Consider the following 19866-nt stretch of genomic DNA (forward strand, 5'->3'; position numbering starts at 1 on the left):
TATCCAGCTCTGTTTGGGGAAATTTCTGGAGGTTTGGGGTGTGGGGCTTGGCAAAGGTGGGGCTTGGGGAGAAAAGGACTTGACGGGGATGTGATGCCATAGAACCCACTCTCCAAAGCAGATATTTTCTTCAGGAGAATTGATCTCCACCAAAATTAAAATATATATTTTGTTTAAAGCAATCTAAAGGTCTGGAGGCATAGAGGCAGGAAGACAGTGGGTAGACAGAGAACATTTTAAAGCAGGGATAAAAATGGACAATGGAGACAAAAGAGTATAGGGTTGCCCATCCTAGATCTCAAGACCTTCTCTGTTGGATATGTAGATAGGAGAATTAGGAGAAATCTTCCATATTACAGTATTTCATTGAGCTGAGAAGCCACAAACCAGAGAACTTCCCATTTAATTCAGCTTTTAAGGTTCTGAAGCCTCCACTGAGCCTAAACCAATATACAGTAGTATTGATAACAGTTGACCTTGGCTTGGTGTTCTGACTTATGGTGACCCCTGGTAGAGTTTTCATGGCAAGAGACTAACAGCGATGGTTTGCCATTGCCTGCTTCAGCAACCCTCGTCTTCGTTGGAGGTCTCCCATCCAATTACTAACCAAGGCTGACCCTGCTTAGTTTCTGAGGGTAATGAGAAGGGGGAAAAAATCATCATAATTTTGAATACAGGCTTTGGGGGATTTTTTTCCCCTGTGATTGCTGATTTTGGGGTAGGACAGGGCAGGAATCATCTGGCACTCCATCTGAAGTGTCTGCAGCAACACCAGAAGCTGCTGTGAGATGTTGCTAAACATTTTTGCTTAGGCCTCGAATCCTCACTTTCTACTACAATAAATATCCACCTATTACAACGTGCAACTTGCATTGCTCTGGAGGCTGCTGCTAAAGTGATCCAGGTCTTGGCCTCTAAATGAAAGAGGGAAAATATTTAAACAGAGCCTGACACAGCCTTTCCTCCTGAGGCAGCCATGATGCTGGTTAGCCACTTTCTTCTAGGCCTTAAATGTTTTATACTCTACACTTGACAGCCTCACTCAGATAAGATTTTGCCTGAATTCCTGAGTGAAGACACTGAATCATCTTGGAAGCCAAGCTGCTTCTCCCATGAAACCTAACCTTGCTTATTTTATTTATGTCATTTATAATCCACCTTTCTCATTGTGACAGCTTCCCAAGTACATCACCAGAGTGCTGGGAAGATTCATAGACCTTTTAGCTTAAATGAGGAGGAGAGCTGAACTTTGGCAGACAGCCTGACCATCATATCCTGAAAGAGACTCTTGTTCCTTAATCCAAGCTAATTCCTTAAAACCTGCATCCCAAAAAAGGATGAAGTGCTTCAATTGGCTCAAATCAAGCCCTTATTATTTTCTGTTAGGAGAATGATCCTAAGGATTCTCTGCCTTTCATTATTGATACAGGCTGGCTAGTTCAGGTAGCTGAACAGCTAACCAGTTTTGGTGACTGCCCTAATTTTAGGATTGCTGGCCTCCCTAAAATGACCACTACCTCCTCTTTGAACAATATAATAGGTATTTTATACACATTTAGCAATTTTCTCATTTCTGGTTTGGTTAGGGATTCTGGAGGTGTTTTGCAACCTTCTGAGCATGGAGCAGGGGCTACTCAGGGTGTGGGGAGGGGAGGTAGTTGTGAATTTCCTGCATTTTGCAGGGGGTTGGACTAGATGACCCTAGAGGTACCTTCCAACCTTATGAGTCTATGATTCTATGATTTAACATCCATGTGGATTTTGAAACTGAGGATGCTGAAAAATCACTGTAATCTGAGAGAATGACAGGCTGGACATCACGTGATTGTGATATTGTGATATTGTGGCATCACGTATAGCAGAACCACAAAAGAAGCATCATACTACAGTCACAGTGAAACACTTTTGAGTCATACTGTTTTTAGCCATGTTTATTTCTTCTTTGCCTCCTGAACTGGGAGGTGAAATTAACATAGCCTTCAGGGAGGAGAAGGGGAAATTAACAAACCCTCCAAGGAGTTATCTCCAGCTCTTTGTAGAGAGGTGAAACTGACAAAACCTTCAGCTCTGTCTTTGAAACTCCTATGTTTCTTGGTTAATATATCTTTGGGACCGCCTCTCCCTGTATGTTCCCCAGAGACCACTTCGATCAGTGGATAAATGTTTACTGGTGGTCCCCTGCCCTAAGGAAGCCCGCCTTGCTTCAACCAAGGCCAGGGCCAGGGCCTTTTCAGTCCTGGCCCCAGCCTGGCGGAACGCTCTGTCAACAGAGACCCGGTCCCAGCGGGACATATTTTCATTCTGCCGGGCCTGTAAGACAGAGCTGTTCTGCCAGGCATTCAGTGGTTGAAGGGGACAGTGCCATGTTGGCCTCCCACCTTTGGGGGGGGGTTCTCTCCACCATTGCACCTTAATGTATCTGGTTAATTTATTTTATTATTGTTTATTGTAGGTGGATTTTAAAATTATTGTTTTCTTGTTATATTGATTTTAACTGTTGTTCACCACCCAGAGCCCAGGGCCAGCGCGCCCATTGAGGCCAGGTAGGCGGTGGCCTCAGGGTGCTGGAGGGGGCACCAGAGGAGGCACGGGGCGGGAGCACACACCATAGAGCTGCAGCCTCCTAGCCCTCCTGCCCCATGCTGCCACCGCCACCAGCACATGCTCCCGGCCAGGCACAGCAGCCACAGGCAGGCGTCTGCGGCGGCACAGGTCAACCGAGTGGGAGAGCTGGGAGGCCACCCGTGCGCCATCCTGGCCACCCGCCGCAGTAATCGGGCTGGCGGCGCACACACCCGTGTTGATGTCACACATGATGTCATCACGCAGGCCAGTGCGTGTTTGCTTGCGTGCGTGGGTGCCCAGCTGGCCGGCTGGCCGCATGCACTGAAAACTCTGGTGTCGCTGCTGCCAGAGCAACTGAGGATGGGTGGTTTATAAATCAAAATATAACAACAATAACAACAACAACAACAGCGACATTGCATCTCCCTTCAAATGAGTGTCCTCGCATAACAGGGCCTGTGTAGAAAGACTCACAGACATATACACAAAAAGCATACCCATCCAGAAGCATACTGCTTAGACTACCAGATAAAGCTAGGAGACATCAGGGTTCAAATCTACCCATTAAACTGAAGCAATTGGGTGACCTTTGGTCAATCTATCACTCTCAGCCTCTCTTTGTCATATACAGCCATTCAGAGCAGATAAGCAGATGTAAGAACCTGATCTTAAAGTAGCTTAATGAACCTGTCTATTTTGACTGTATCCACTTAAAAATTGAAGTCCTAAGCAGCATTATGCCCTTCTCAGTCCACTGAAATCAATCCAGTTCAAGAAGCGCCAAACACAGACTGAGCTACTAACTGCCGCAGGCCGGCAACTTACGTTACTTTGCTTCTGCACTCTCAGATAAGACATGTGACATGGACAGGTTTGTTATTCTCCAACTTCCACCCCCTGCCACTTCTCACCAAGCTGGCAGGGGGAAGAAAGGTGCGGAAATATGGTGCTGGGGGTGAAGTATGCTCCCACATGCTCCAGTGTGCCCCCACATGCAACCACATCATGCCAGGAATGATGTCATTCCTGGTGCTATGCAGAGCACTCTGGAGTGTGTGCACGCAAGGTAAGAACCCCCCCCATGCAACTCCCCCCATGCCCTCCATCCCCCATTTGGCCCCCTAGGGACCTAGCAACCATAGACATGGAAATGAGTTAGACTTTTTATTATTTGGAGCCAACAGTTACCTAGGCGCAAACTACATTAAACAGCATTGGTATAAAGTCTGAACATACATAGCAAGGGTTATTGGGTTCTTACTTATGTCTCCGGATTAGATGCTCTCTGCTGTTTAATTCAGGCCTCAGGACAATTACATAACATTTGGGAGAAAATATGCACCCCAATAACCCAGCCCCAGAGGCCAAGATGGAGAAGATCTCCACAGCTACCATGTATTTGCCTTTGGTACTTAAGTAAGTTGGAACAAAAGACACCCAAATGCTGCAAAAGACCAACATGCTGAAAGTGATAAACTTGGCTTCATTAAAAGAGTCAGGCAGTTTCCGAGTAAAGAAAGCTACGGTGAAGCTGGTAAGAGCCAGAAATCCCATATAGCTTAGGATATAGTGAAGCATGTTCGCGGATCCTTCACTGCATTCCACTATGATTTCTTCAGCCAGAGAGTGCATGTCAACCTCTGGGAATGGAGGATCAGTGCACAGGCAAACCATGCAAAGACACATTTGAATGAAGGAACAACAAACAACAATAGAGCTTGCAAGGCCCTTCCCTGCCCATATCTTCATCTTTGATCCTGGTTTAGAGGCCATGAAAGCCCAAACCACAATGATGGTTTTTGCCAGCACAGAAGAAATGGCCACTGTGAAGAGGATGCCGAAAGCAGTCTGGCGTAACTGGCAGGTCACTGTCTCAGGCCGGCCAATGAACAGCAAGGAGCAGAGGAAACAGAGCAGGAGGGAGATGAGGAGAGAAAAGGAGAGTTCTCTGTTGTTGGCTTTGATGATGGGCGTGTTCCGATGCGTGATGAAGATTCCAAGCACCGCAGTTGTGGCCAAAGAAAAAGACAGAGCCAAAAGAGCCAAACTGATGCCCAAAGTTTCTCCATAAGACAGGAAGTTCAAATGCTTTGGAAGGCATCCATTTTGATCTCTATTTGGATACCTATCTTCTGGGCATTTGGAACAGTCATCCATATCTTCAAAAGAAAAAACAATGCTATATTAGAAATAATAATGCTATAATAAATAATAAAAATATTTCATTCTATGTTATATTTTGAACTTGACTAGGTGACATTTCATTATAAGAGGTCATTTCGTTGTTTAAAATATTATAGTGCTGAATATTGTAGAATCTACCACTTATACATTCAAGCCATTGGTGGTTGTGGATTTTCCAGGCTGTATAGCCGTGGTCTTGGCATTGTAGTTCCTGACAATGCCAAGACCACGGCTATACAGCCTGGAAAATCCACAGCAACCATCGCTCTCCAGGCATGAAAGCCTTCAACAATACATTCAAGCCATTGTGTTAGTCTTTAGATAGCTCAGGGGTCCTTCTACATGTAAGACGAAACTCTGGCTTGACTCCAGGTTACTATTTGCACAAGTGTTAAGGATTTCTGTCCATGGAGAGTGACTTTCTTGCCTCATCCCAGAACAGCTTGAAATGCCACCCCCATTCCTGCTCCTAGGAGATAGGGAAAGAACAAGGGACAACCAGGAACAAAGTTGGTTTTGGGGACACAGAAATGCTAGGCTTTATCCAACATATGATGTACATCATTTTTGTTCTCCTACCCTTCTGGTTTGAAATCTTGCCTTCTGGACATGGAGCACAATCATAGCAGCAAAATGGCTCCCCTTCCTTCCTTTTTCTACTGTAACCTGGATGGCAGTTGTCATTACACACAGCGAGGGGCATGACCTATTGATCAGAAGGTAGACGAAGCTGTGAAATCTTTGAGTTATGGTCACAAAGGCACTGAACTGAAGTCAAAGCTTTGATAAGGCTGTAACAATATTTTGGATCCAAGTTGCTGTACCAAAGAGGAAGGAGAAGCATTTTTACAAACATTTTCAGAAGAATCAGACTGCACACTTCCCTCTCTGCTCCTCTTTCAGCAACTTCTGTGACTGGCTGTGAAAGGTTTTGCAAAGCACTCCCCTCATACTGGACCTAAAGAACTCTGATTGGTTACTATCATCCGTATTTCAGCTTTCTTGTGGAGTCTATGGTCCATGTGATATATTGGTACTAGGGATCCCAGGTCCCCCAATGGGGCCCCCCACCACCACTCACCTGGCAGTGGGCAGAAAAGGCATGAAAACAGGCCTCCTGGGCATGCTCCCGGGGTAATGTGGCAACGTAACTTCCCAGCAGTGATGTCATTGTGCCACCCTGAGAGCACTCCCACTTTCAAACCAGCCCACTGTGAAGCACACACACTCCCATGCCTGCGTGATTATATCACTTCCTGGAAGTGACACCATCACACAGGCATGGGAGTGTATACACAAGAGGCAAAGACAAGGTGAATGTCAAGCTCCCCCTCCCATTGGGAGGGTAAGGGGACATGGCAACACTAATTGGTACTATTGCTTTAAGGATAATCCTCCAGAAAGGAGATACCCTGGTTTTGTGACCATAGCTGGAGGAGGGGTTATACTGGTGGAGGCTTAGTTCTGGCCTGTTTAGTTAGTTGCCTGTGTGTGTTCCAATAAACGTAGTTTTTGCAAACATTGCTGCCTCCACTACTGATCCTTTCCCTCCTCCCAGCCACAACAATCCTATTATATTGAACAAGAAGGCTTAATGTGGGGGAAAACAGGGTTAACTACAGGCAGGAGAGGAAACATAGCAGTGACCAAATTTTAAACAACATGCACACACACTTATGTTGTCTTGGGAACTGTTTCTTGAAAGTATCACACCTTGCTCATCAGACAATTAGAAACTGATAACTTATTTTGTGAAAGTTTAGTCAATACTATCCTTCTAGCTGCACCCTAGAAGCAAAATTAGAGGAATTTCCCTTTAATTTTGCTGGCACTCTTTCTGAAACACAAACAAGATCTGAATTATCTGTCTTATATCTGAGGGAGTGTGACCTAGAAGTTCTTGGTAATGTCAGACTAGAGAGATTTGGAGTCCAACCCAATCCCTTCTTCAGACAAAGTCTTCTCTGTCCCTGGTATGGGCATCTCCTGCTTGGAACAGCATTTAAAGCTGAGGAGTTGGGTGTCAAAATGAGAAAGATTTGGCATGGAATAGCATCAGAAGCCAAACGATTATGGAAACCAACACTGAGAAGTTTATTTCGCCAAACTTCAAAATGAGTCTTTCCCAAGGTCTGAAGGCTCATGGAACAGAAGAATCTGGCATCTATAACAGTCTGCTGAGTGTGAAGGATTATCGAGGTACCCCCATTGTCTTTGTAGTCTGGGACCACCAGTTGGGTCTTACCTGATTAAATCGGCTGTGCCATGTAATGGTTGCATCATTCATGGAGAACTGTCTATCGGCTGGTGCTTGGGGATCCATTCTCCCTATTTTCACTCTTAAGAAGGATCGATTTGGGAAAGTAACCCAGTTTACAATATCAAAGCCACCTACTAATTCACCATTCTCATCAAAAGCAACTTTTTCACCAGCACTGTCGTTAAAGGAGAGCGTCCTCAGAAAACGGTGAAGCTAGCAAGAAAGAAATGAAGGCAGCTGAAACCAAAGCAACAGAAAATATTGATGCCAAGATGAAAACCAGGTCTGGAACTGGAGGTGGTTCTTTTCTCATTTACCAAAAACAAACAAAAACAACCCAGTGCTTCTTTAATGTCAAGAAGATTAAAGCTAGTTGCCTCTGGAAATAAATCTCATTGAAGTTGATACTAAATTCAATTAGAAACATTTCTTAATGTTTCTCCTTGCCCTTCCAATTCAGCTGCAATGGAATGATCAGGAACTGCTCTCCTTATCCAAGGGATGCACTATCCCATACATTCGGCTGATATTAGGCTGTGTTAGTTAAATGCACCAGGAGGCAGAAACTGATCTAGTTCTCTCATTTGTCCTGTGACTCAAACAGCATTGCCAGAAGTCCTGAAAAAAACTGTCCTGACACTTTAACTGAGGCTTAATGCATGCAAGTGAAGCTTTTCATGGCATGGAAGTAAATAACATCACCCAGTCAATAACAACCCATGACACCTCTGTTATATTCTTTCTTCAGGCATCTTCGCAACTCTATCCTCAATTGTAAGCAGCCAGTCCGGCCTCAACCATCTTTAATAGCCATTTTAACATGGCTGCTTGTGATATTAAAAACCACCTGGCCTCTGGATTTAAAATAGCAGCTTGTATTGCAAACCAGAGGGCCTCCAGCTAACAGCTGCTGAGTCCCACCTAGGAGATCCAGGTATGAATGGAATGCCGCACAGGAATGCAGAGAGATTCCCAGTGATTAGATTTGCATTCTCCCCAGCCCCTAAGGAATCCAACACAACAAAGGTCTCACAGAGTCATCCCCACTTAACACATTTCTTTCCTTCCTCCCATGATGAGATCTCTTGTCCTTGATTGAGAAGCTAATCAAATGACATTCATAAGTATTTACAGTGTTCCTGGGAAAGTACATTCCCCCAACTAAATTCATCAACTTAGCTCCAGTGGACTTCATTAACAAACTCCCTTTTGTGCAGTGCTAGAACAAATTTTGCATTTACTTTCATATGCCCTGCCAGCTACCAATCAAGGTAATCAAAACTTTTGTCAATTCCAGGAACTGACTGTTGGAGTCTTTGTTCTAACGCCTAGGTGGGTTCCCCTACCTCAGAGCACGTTTTACCTATAAAGGTAGGGCCCTGGCCTCATTCAAATTGTGCATGCTTCCTGACTGTTCCCTTAGGGTCGCTTCCCTAAGCCTCTCATGCTTACCAGATCCAAAGCGCTGTTCCCTTGAGGTTTGCCCTAAGCATCTTACTCTCCTGGCCAAGAACACTGGATGTTTGAAGGCTACTCTCTTCTCCCGTGGACTGGACTACTCTTCGGATAAGTATATATACTTGCTCCCCTCGCTCTATTCCCAACTTATGGCTAGCTTCCTAGGACTCTGTGTGTGTGTGTGTGTGTAACTACCTTACCCCGCAATTCTGTGTGTATGTGCATGAAGTCTTTTTCTTTAATAAAAAAGCACCAGCCTCGTTTGTTATAACAGAAGGGACCCCGTAAAAATTGGTGAACAGACCCCACAGTTACCGGCCTCTCTCATAGCTGTCTTCTTTGCCTGCTAATCCCCCCCCACACACACACACACACACATTCCTTTAGTGCAAGGAGACCCATTCCGGTAACACACTGGGGACAGGGAGGGTTTTTTCCCCCTCTTACAGAATGTGCAGGGAAGGAGAATTGAACTCTGTTTACACCTCCTCTGCCATACCATTTCTTTTATCCTTTTTACCCAACTCATCTAGCGCTGGAAATTGGATGAAAGAAACTATGCTTCCTAATGTGTAATTAGGAGAGAACTGTGGAGAGACACAGCAATTCTCACACACATCTTCACACACATGCTCCAGTTTTCTTTTAAAATGGAAACATGCAGACGTTATCTATGCCATCACATGACCTTATGTTTCTATAGAGCTGGAAAGCCCACCGCATGCCACAAAGATGGTTGGCAGAAAATGACTGGATAATAGGGTTATATTTACCCAGTGAATGCACTAGGGCAGTGTTTCCAAAACTAGTGGCCCTGTCCCCAAAATGGACCATGAAACATGTGAAAGTGGCTTTTGAGATGTTATTGATTTGTGCAGGCTCTTAAAACAATATAAAGTACTTTTGCACTTGTGGGTCACCATACTAAAAAGTTTGGGAGCTACTAGAGAATGACAAGTGAGAAACTGTCAAGTTTTTAAGTCAAATAACTGTCTTTTTTATTTAAACAGATTAAATGGCACTAGAGGCATTTTTAGATTCAAAATAAAAATATTTTATTTAAATACATGGGAAAGGTCAGGTAAAATCAGGGTTGAAAATTTCTGTGGTAACTCATTATAGATAACTCTGAGGTAAAAACTAACGTTTTAAATGACACACACAATCCTCGCACAGACAATCCAGATCCCTAATATCAAAATTAGAGGGTTCCCCAGCTTTTGCATGAAAACTGTTAGATGGACACACTTCCCTTTGGAAAGGGGAACACTAGATACTGAAAGGAAGTTTCTATTCTAAAATTAAAGGTACATCCTGACCAAGAGGGAAGACTGAAAAGAGGGTTATTGTTTATTCTGGGCTTTTTGAACAGCATAGTCACAAAGATGGCAAGCAGAAAATGGAAATACTGAATACAGAAATATCCACTGGGATGATCCTGTCTGTCAGGAAGATAAGCCAACTCTCTGATTGGATAATAGGGTTATATTTACCCAGTGAATGCACCAGGGCAGTGTTTCCTAAACTAAGGACCCTGTCCCAAAAGCGGATCATGAAAGATGTGAAAGTGGCTTTTGAGGTTTTATTGATTTGTGCAGGCTCTTAAAAAAAAACAGGTTACCATATCAAGTACATTTGCAATTGTGGGTCACTGTACCAAAAAGGTTGGGAGACACTGGACTAGAGAACAAGTGAGAAACTGTCAAGGGATGAAGTTGTTATGACTCCCCCTTCTTTTTTTACTTGAACAGATTAAATGGCCCTAGAGGCATTTTAAAATTCAAAATAATAAAATATTGTATTTAACATAGATGAGAAAGGTCAGGTGAAATCAAGGTTGAAAATTTCTGAGGTAACTCAATATAGATAACTCTGAGGTAAAATCAGTACATACATAGACTTTAGTTCTTATGTTTCAGACTAATGAGTGTTTCTTAAGTTCCTCACAGTTACTTACATTTTTATGTTGGAAGGCTTTTATTCCAGTGTTTTCCCAAACACTCTCTTTGAGTATTCTCTTACTTTTTTTTTTGTTTTAATAAGGCTGGTAATGTCTTTCCAGTACCCAAACCCCTTTCTTGAAACACCAGTACTCACCTTGAGTTTCTAACTTACTTTTAAGGTCTCCAAAGGCAGTTTCTAACCACCCCAGACCAGGGATCTCTTCACTCTCCATAGCTAACTCCCTATTTGACTGGGTAGGGAAAATCTCCTCTCACTAGAAGATCTATCCCCTTTCTTTGGCCCGAATAGGAGTCTTCCCAAACTTCCTTGCCAACTTTCCCTCAGTTCTCCTGTCTGTGTTAAACTGCTCTCAGTCAGGGCTGAATCTCCGAACTGTCAGTACTCTCAGCTAAGGCTAAAATCAGACCCCTTTCTCCTCAGCATCCAGTTCAGAAGTCTTTCTCTGTTCAACTGATGCTACCCAATCAGAGTCTATGGAGTAGCCTGTCACTCAGGCTCTGTTTCTGTGAAGAATTAACCCTTCACAACCCTCCAGCTGTTTGTATAGCACTTCTAAGCTTTTAAAAAGTGCACTCCATCACAGTTACAAATAAAAAAACCCTTCATTTATTAGGTACTCGTGAGTAGACATGGGCATGAACCCAAAAAATTTAATGAACTAGCGGTTCGTGTTTCAGTGCCGACGACGAACCCAAACCAGTGAAACAAAACAAATGTTTCCAGCTGACAAACTGGTTCAAGGTTCGTGGTTCGTGGGCATCAGAACAGCCCCCGTTGTACTTAGAGAGCCCATAGGCACAGGGAGTGTTTAGCAGGCTCTCCTCCAGCCAGCACCCAAGTTTGGTCAAGATTGCAATAGAGATCTTGGAGTTATACCTTCTCCAATCGGAGGTCCCCAGGAAACTCCCACTCGATACAATTACAGCCACCAGTTGACGTTGGCCCAGTGTACAAGGGGTTGGCCGTCAGAACTGGCTATCAGGGTTTGCAGGGATGAGATTGGAGTGCCCATGGCTACAGAACACCCCCCTTCCCCCTCCCTCCCCCCGGGTGTCTTCTCCCATGTAACCAATTGTAACCAATTTGCAGCTCCATGATTGGAAGGAAGACCTGCTGAACAAGGTAAGCTGGGCTTCGATTCGGGTTTCCAGGGTGACAGAAGGAGTGCAGACAGAATTCAGGCATTCCCCCAGATGTTTCCAAGGGAATTGATTGATGGTGCCTGACTGTCTGGCTTCATGAACTGCAGGTGAATGCAATGAACCGGGCTTCCAACGAACGCTGGTTCGTTGGCCATGGACCCTCATGAACTGCCAGTTTGCGAACGGAAGATTGGGCGGTTCGTGGGTATTTTTTGTTCGTAATGCGGTTTGTGCCCATGTCTACTTGTGAGGTACTTGACATAAACAGGAAGAGGAAAGCTTGAGCATTTAAGAGACAGGAATGTTCAAAGAAAAGATTGGGTGCTGTTGTTATATAAATTTATGTGAACACTGTCACATAAGTTTTCCTTCTTTAGGAAATTTTATCTGAAATTGCTGTTGCTTTGGAGGCTTCAGTCTGCCTCCATCTGTCATGAAGCCATAGTTGGTTCTGGGTGAATACATGGCATGTAAAGCACGTGCCATTGCATAGACAGCATTGTAGAAACTGTAACTCTGGCCTGTCATGGTCATTTCGAAAAAAGGCCCAGGAAGGCTCTCCAGCTTTTCCTCCCCAGTGCAGCTATTCACAGGTTTGTTGCCCACATCAATATCTGGAAAGACACAGTCAAATGCCTGCTGCCAGAATATCCTGATGAAACCATCTTCCTCTGAAAGAGGATTCAGTCTCTGCAGGAAATGTTGGAACCCTTGAACTTGAGTGAAATGTATGGCAAATGATAAGGCGCCACTGAAGACTTGTATGTCTTGATCTCTATGATATATCATTGATGAGAAATCAAAATGGGCCGTCATAACCCACACCTTGCAAATGGGGGCCATAGACTGCGGATCAAAGTAATTCAGTGCCAACTGCAAAGTGCTCATGCTTTGACTGTCTGCACTCACAATACTTATATTGACAGTAGTCTTGGTTAAGAAAATTGTCATCTTCAGAAGCGTATCTAACATATGATACACCTCAAATGAGTTTTCGTAGACTGGTATTCTTTCCGTGAATGCTATACAGATGCCATTCTGAGAAAACTTGTTTGCCAAAATCTGCACAAATGGTTCTCTTTTAAAATCATTCACTGCAATGATGCCAACCCACTTCCACTGGAAATGCAGAAGAAGCTGCACAATGCCATTGTACTGATGCTCTTCATTGGGGACAACCCGGTATAAATGAGAGAGTTGGACTGCATTGCTCATGGCAGGAGCAAATAAGCAACACGTGATCTAAGCACAAGAAGAAAAATACTTTACGTAATTGAATTTGAGATTATACATATTGTAAGTACCAGTTTCTCATCTACTGAGGAATTCATGGTGACTAACATGACTTTTCTCTTTAAGATGAACTGGGAAAGGGTATAAATGATGAAGTGGCCTGAATGTCCCAGACTGAACCAAGTTTGTCAGAGCTCAGAAAATAAGCAGGGCTGGCCATGGTGGGAGACAATCAAGGAAGACAAGGGTTGCCGTATTGAGGAAGGAAATGGCAAACCATCTCTGCTTTTCTCCTGCCTTGAAAACCATTTGGGCAGTTGCCAGAAGTCAGCGGTGACTTAACATCACTTAAAATGGTGAGCAGTTGGACTCCACCCAGTGAACTTCATGCCAGCGCGGTCACCTGAGTGCAAAATCTACCTTCTATCCATGGTTTGGCAGTATATTCGTTCTTTAATAAGAGAACCTACTCAAAACCTATAGGTTAAACGAGTAGTATCATTTCGATTAAGTAATAAGCAAAACACTATATTCAGATGATTTTTGATGGAAAATGTATGTTTCTGTTTCTGCTATGGGGATAACGTGAACAATAAACTTGGCCGGGTGTGTGATATTTGCTCCACAGCTTTCAGTGCCCCATCCATCCTTCAGTCATGATGTCATTTGAGTTTCTTTTCTAGACTGTTGTACTCTATTTAACCAAATGTCAAAATTCTTGCAGTCCAATGAGATCATTTTATATATCAAAAAAGGGTCCTAGAAGCCTCTGAAATAGTTCCTTTGGGCCATTGTGAGTGGTTGTGTTTGTGATGATTGAAGAGAGTGATTGAAATCTTCTGGGTTTTCCTACTTTTCCTTGTTTAATTCTAAATTAATTCTAAAGTATGTGGATTTTTTTTTGAAAAGCAAGAAATGTCTAAGTGTGTATTATGTAGAGAGGCTGGATCCATGCATCATTTTTCATTTTGTCTCACCCAGTTATCATCCTTACTTCAGCCCCTGTCCCACATGGTTGTTGTCCATTCAGTTGCCATTAAACCAGCAAGGCATTTTCTGGGTGGTCAAAGTGGATTTTTCCATCCCTGGCCCGGGATGGAACAATTTACTGTTTGACATAAATAGTAAATCCTAAGCAGAGTTACTGCGGTCTAAGCCTATTGAAATCAATAGGTTTAGACTGGAGTAACTCTGCTTAGGATTTCACTGAAAGAGTTCCAAAAGAGAGGATGACTACCAGAAGAGCTCTCTAGTGAAGCAAGTCTATTACAAAGGAAATTCTGATATTCCTCTACAATATGTAAATGGAAAATAAGAAGAGTGCCAAAAAGGTTATACGGATTGCCTGCAAACAGGGATTACCAATATAAACACAAATAATGGGATGAATCTAGATAATTTTTTCACTCAGTCTAATTCAATTCCCTTTCTCATTATATCCCTGTCTCACATAGCTTTTGTTCATGCAGGCATTTTTGGAAATAAAGAGGGACCCCTGCTCCCCTTTTTTCATCATGAAAATAGCAAATCTGTTATCATCTTACCTGTGGAGTCTTGTAAGTGCTAAAGAGTGTGGCCATGTGAAGAGAGATTTCAGAGTCTGAACTTCCAATGACAGTGACGAGGTTCTTCCAGATGTCACAGTTGTAGTTGGGGATAGTCCTATTCTGATTGAAGAGAAGGTTCAAGGTATTTTGAAAAGTTATCCTTGCATTAAAGAAGCTGTCATAGATGTGGAACCCCAGTGTTATGTTTGGTAAGATCTTGGGATTCTCATTAATCTCTTTCAGGGCAAAGACCAAGGACAAGACATGCTGGTAATTCTTGAGCACTGCACTGAAGTAGGTGACACAAGATATGTAAGACTGATATTCTCAGTTTCTAAGTGTACAAGTACTCAAAAATGTAAGGAAATTATTCTGAAAAACTGGATGTGTAACATCTGTCCACTTTCATTTCAATAGATATTTCTACTATTATTAAATATCCATGGACATCTCTTTTTTTCTTTTTAAATTAGTCCTATTAATACAATTGTAATGTAATGTAATGTAATCACACAACAAAAGAGATGACCATTATCTCTCCCTTTTCTTGTTTTACCTAATCAAATATTGTGGATATGAACAGGTTAGTAGAGCAAGCAATCAGATACAGGCTGAGATCCAATCAGCTTTTCCACTGGTTAAAAAAAAAATGACGCGGGTTAACTTTGACCACCCCCAAAAAAGCTAATCTGGAGATTATGGAACTAACTTGAACCAAAGACAGATGCAATGGAGGCTGTAGTAAGGAGATTAATTGAATGAGAGAAAGTAAAAAAGCTGCTTGGAGCTCTCAAATGTTGTATTCTTTCCTCTTACAGGAAGCCAAGCAAGATAGGATTCCTCAAAGGAGAGCTCCCCTCCCAGAACCTCAAAGGCAAGCAATGAATTGCTAATAGTATGTGTTTGAATGGGAGAGTGGAATGGAAATGAGAGAGCGGCTATACCTACTTCAGGTACTCCCAATAGAAGTTAACCAGAAAGATACAGGGAAATGGGATGAAAATATTAAAAATTGGGTGTTCGGCCGGAAAAAGGCAAGAATCTCAAAAAAATTGGTATATATGTCCCAAGATGATTTTGGATGGGGACTCCCACATCTGCAAGCTTATTATGATGCATTCCAGTTGAAAGCATTGATGGAGCTAGAATGGAGGAAAGGGGATAAGTGGGTAAGATTTGAATCTGCAATCAATAAGGGAGCAGGTAGTTATGGAATTTATACTAGAGATCTGCAAAAGGAGATAAGACAAGCAAAGGGCCCAAGCAAAATAGATTTGATTGCTTGGAAGAGGTGGAAAACGGCTATGATACCACAGAACTCGAAATGGACTCCACTTAAGTATATCTGGGAGAAGGAGATGAACCCGAAATTTTGGGAAGATCTTAAGGCGGAAGGTATAACTAGAGTGAAGGATATGTATAATGGTCAAGGGGATTTGTTACCACTTCAGGAATTGAATCAAAAATTGGGGGAAAGATATTGGTTAAATTTAATGGGGTTACACCATTTAATTAAACAGGATAAATATAAAGAAGCTATTAAAAGGGAAGACAATAATATAGAACATGCATTATATGTGGATGAAATAAAGAAAGAGCTGGCAGGGAAAATCTACCTTGAATTGGTGAGGGATACGGAGTTTATGATTAGAACTCTAAAAAATAAATGGAATAAAGAAAAACAAATAACTTCTGAGGAGGTTAATAAGTTAATGGTGAATTTGAAGGCAATTAAGCTAGAAAAGTATAGAGAACTTGAAAGAAAGATAATCATGAAGTGGTATAGAACTCCTGCCCAATTGGCATACATGCTTAAAGGGATGAAACCTAACTGCTGGCATTGCAATGCAAAAGAAGGGTGGTACTCCCACTTATGGTGGGAGTGTCCAAAGGTCATAGATTTTTGGGAAAAGATACGGGGAAAATAGCATTGGTATGTAAGGTCAACCTTAATATAGATGTAGATCTATTATTCATGGGTGTATTGGGAAACACTAGAACTGAGAAACAAAACCAGGATATTTTCAAAGCAATGTTACTAGCTGCACATGCAGTGATTGCATACGGTTGGAAGGAGAAGTTAAAATGGACCTTAGAAAGATGGAATGGTTACTTGTATGAATATATTCAACTGGATATGTTGGAATGTTTAAAGAAAGATAAGGCAAGGGATGGAAAAATGGAGAAGAGAAAAGAGAAATGGTATATTTTCAATGGGTATATAATGGAGAAGCCAATACAGCTATATTTGGAAAATTGGAAAAAATGTGCTCGTGGCTAAAAATTTAATTTGTAGTTATAGGATGGCCACCTTGCGGGGGTTTACAAAAGGGGTAAAAGATGTATCATAGGAGAACTGGGACTGTATTGAAATGTAATAATATGTGATGCATTAATTTTTTTAAAAAAAAGGAAATGAGAGAGCGGGCCCTTGTGGTGAAAGGTAACAGCTAAACACTTGGAGATCTGACCAAGAAGAGAATGAGTAAAAAAACCAGACAAGGGGGGAGAATCACACATCTTTTATCTCCAAAAAGGGAATAAACCTCTTTATATAGGAATAATTGTTTCGTAAATCGACACATATAGAATTTGACATCTGATGGAATAAAAATGTCATTTTCAGAATATGTCATTGCTTGTATTATCTGTTTGCAATAGTTAGGAAATAGTCTTATTCATTGCTACGGATAACAATAGAGAGAGAAATTTCATACAAAGGTTCATGAACAAGATTTCCTTTGGGGTGCTCCGTGAAAACAAAACTGTCAGAAATGAAGCAAAATTGAGAAGTGATCCCACCAATGACGAGGTCTCCTGGCTGAGAATACTGGTATTGGGTCTGGAGTGGATCACTCATTGTACACATAGTAGGATGCATCTTAGACTCAGTTTGTGGCAGCTGGAGCCACAACACTAGGAGTAGTTGTGAAATATTGAGCCCTATCATCTGGGATGCAAAAGCACCTTCTTCTGAGATGAAATCCTTTCTTTGTGTCTTGATCATTTACCATTCAACATCAGCCTCTTGAACATCCAGTCTCAGTGGCAACCTGTCGTGCTGCTGAGCTGATATGGGCACTGGTCCCTAAATCTGAAGAAAGCATAAAGACGGGCCAGTCAGACACAGTCCTGTCTTTTGAACAGTCACTTTCCCTTGCTCTGAACAGTACGGAAATACTTCATGCAAAGAACGCCTTTTTAAAAAAAAAATCAGTCTGGGCTCTTGCAAGAAGGAAGTTGGATCACAGTAATTGGAAATGATTGCTGGGTACGCAAACACCTCCCTAAGGTATTGTGTTCTGTATGACATCAAGACAGCAGTCTTTTAAAAAAAAATCATGGTAGTACTAGGAAAATATGATAGAAATACCACCATGTAAATTTACACCTGTTTTTGCATCTATTCCATATATATTGAGTATAAATGACATGAAAATGGCCTCAAGGGCATATCAATAAAATGAAAATGTTTTTAACATGCCATTTAAAAATACTTGAAAAGCAATAAAAGGGTTCAACATGACAAACAGAAAGGGCAGATATTTACATCTCTGTGTCAATTTTATTGAAGTCAAAGTTTTTCAAATCCTGTTGATTTTAAAAGTGGCACTGAATTTTCTTGAGGGCTACAAAATATTCCTGAAAATCCTTTTTATCCAAATCTTTCACATATTGGTCATGCCTTTTTCAGCTGATCGGTTTCTGCATTGGTGCCATTTTGTTAGGGTTTTTTTAAAGTTAAGATATGGAACAATGGAAGGTACCAGTTTTCTGCTTCATCTCTGACTGGTGCCATTAAATTAATCTGAGCAGTTTTTATTCAGCAAGACAAGGGAACACTAATGGAACATGAGGATGCCATTGCATCATGTATCTAATCAAATTTGGCTATGTCAGAATGTCAGTAAAGGCAGACATTCATTTCTTATTGTACTTTTTCTAAGCAGGGTTTGCAAATTCTCTGCTTCTTAATAGAAAACTGATTGTAAGCAGCCAACTTGGCATCCGCCATCTTTACTAGTCATTTGAATATGGCTGCTTGTGATATTAAAAATCACCAAGCCTCTGGATTTAAAATGGCAGCTTGTACTGCCACCAGAGAGCCTCCAGCTAACCGTTCCTGAGTCCTGCCCAGGAGACCACGGCATGAATGGAATGCCATGAAAGAATGCAGAGTGATTGGAGGTGATTGGATTTGCAGTCACCTGAGCCCCTAAGGAATCCAGTGCAACAAAGGTCCTGCAGAGTCATCCCCACTTCGCACATTCCTTTCCCTGCTTCCGTGATGAGATCTCCTGTCCTTGATTGAGGAGCTAATCAAATGACATTCATAAGTTTGTACAGTTGTTCCTGGGCAAGTACTGTCTGCACCTAAATTCATCAACTTAGCTCTGGTGGACTTCACTAACAAACTATCCCTTTTGTGCAGTGCTAGAACAAATTTTGCATTCTCTTTCACACTCCCCAGCAGCTACCAGTCAAGGTAATCAAACCTTTTGTTAATCCCAGGAACTGACCGTTGGAATCTTTGTTCTAACAGATAGGTGGGCTCTCCCACCTCAGCGCATGTTTTACCTATAAAAGGAGACTCCTGGCCTCATTCAAATTGTGCATGCTTATCAGATCCAGAGTGCTGTTCCCTTGAGGTTTGCCCTAAGTCTCTTGCTCTCCTTGCCAAGAACGCTGGATGTTTGAAGCTACTCTCTTCTCCCGCGGACTGGACTACTCTTCAGATAGGTAGATATACTTATTCCCTCTCTCTATTCCCAACTTCTGGCTAAGTTTCCTAGGACTCTGTGTGTGTATAATTATTTTACCCTGTAATTCTGTGTGTGTATATGCATGAAGTCTGGTTCTTTAATAAAAATTGTTTGACTTTAAGCACCAGCCTCATTTGTTATAACAGAAGGGACCTCATAGAAATTGGTGATGGATCCCTGTGGTTACCATCCTCTCGCATAGCTGTCTTCCTTGCTTGCTAATTCCCCCCACAAATTATTTTATTGCAAGGAGACCAATTCCGGTAACTATTTTGCTTTTGCCATTAAAACAATGTTTTTTCCAAGTGTACACCCCCTAGAAACAGCCTAAGAAGAAACACATCAAGGGTGTATTCTTGCTTCCCTATTCTGTGTCAAGGTGCCTGCAAAAGCAGGAATTATGGGAAGACAGAACAAACATGTTTTTTTCCAATGCTTCTATCACATCAGCGACACTCAGCTTGCAATCCTTTGGTGAATCAACTGTGAACCTTATAATTATCTCAAGACTTTGATATTCATTCTTGGTGTAATTCCCAGAAGACTCTGCCACTGTCAATATCACAAAGCACTGTCAACATCACAAAGAAGCTTATATTAAGATATCCCAGTGTCATTTGGAAATACAGAAAAATGGCTGGGACCATGCAGGGCAAGTATAGGTTTGTGGGGGGAGGTTGTAACTCAGGCTGTTACAGGATAATTCTGAATTTGAATCTGTTTTAATGGCATCATATTTTTCCATCAAG

The 19866-nt window shown here is 42.1% G+C and overlaps 1 protein-coding gene across 1 annotated transcript; it reads right to left on the bottom strand.

Annotated features, from left to right (window-relative positions):
• Positions 1–3822: 3822 nt before the first annotated feature.
• LOC129339751 (vomeronasal type-2 receptor 26-like) lies at positions 3823–8996 on the bottom strand. Its single transcript, XM_054994333.1, has 4 exons — positions 8988–8996; positions 6995–7222; positions 5329–5455; positions 3823–4724 (listed from the first exon to the last, which is right to left on the bottom strand). Exons 1-4 carry the CDS (start codon positions 8994–8996, stop codon positions 3823–3825), a joined length of 1266 nt encoding a protein of 421 aa, XP_054850308.1.
• Between the last annotated feature and the right edge of the window lie 10870 nt (positions 8997–19866).

This window comes from Eublepharis macularius, chromosome 12 (assembly GCF_028583425.1).
Source record: "Eublepharis macularius isolate TG4126 chromosome 12, MPM_Emac_v1.0, whole genome shotgun sequence".
Classification (NCBI taxonomy): Eukaryota; Metazoa; Chordata; class Lepidosauria; order Squamata; family Eublepharidae; genus Eublepharis; species Eublepharis macularius.

What these genes read in the sequence shown, in the direction of transcription:
- LOC129339751 (XM_054994333.1), bottom strand. An exon ending in GGCACAGCCGATTTAATCAG is followed by an intron (nt 5,456 to 6,994) that starts GTAAGACCCAAC and finishes TCTGATCAATAG; the next exon opens with GTCATGCCCCTCGCTGTGTG. An exon ending in CAAGATTTCAAACCAGAAGG is followed by an intron (nt 4,725 to 5,328) that starts GTAGGAGAACAA and finishes TTTCTTTTGAAG; the next exon opens with ATATGGATGACTGTTCCAAA.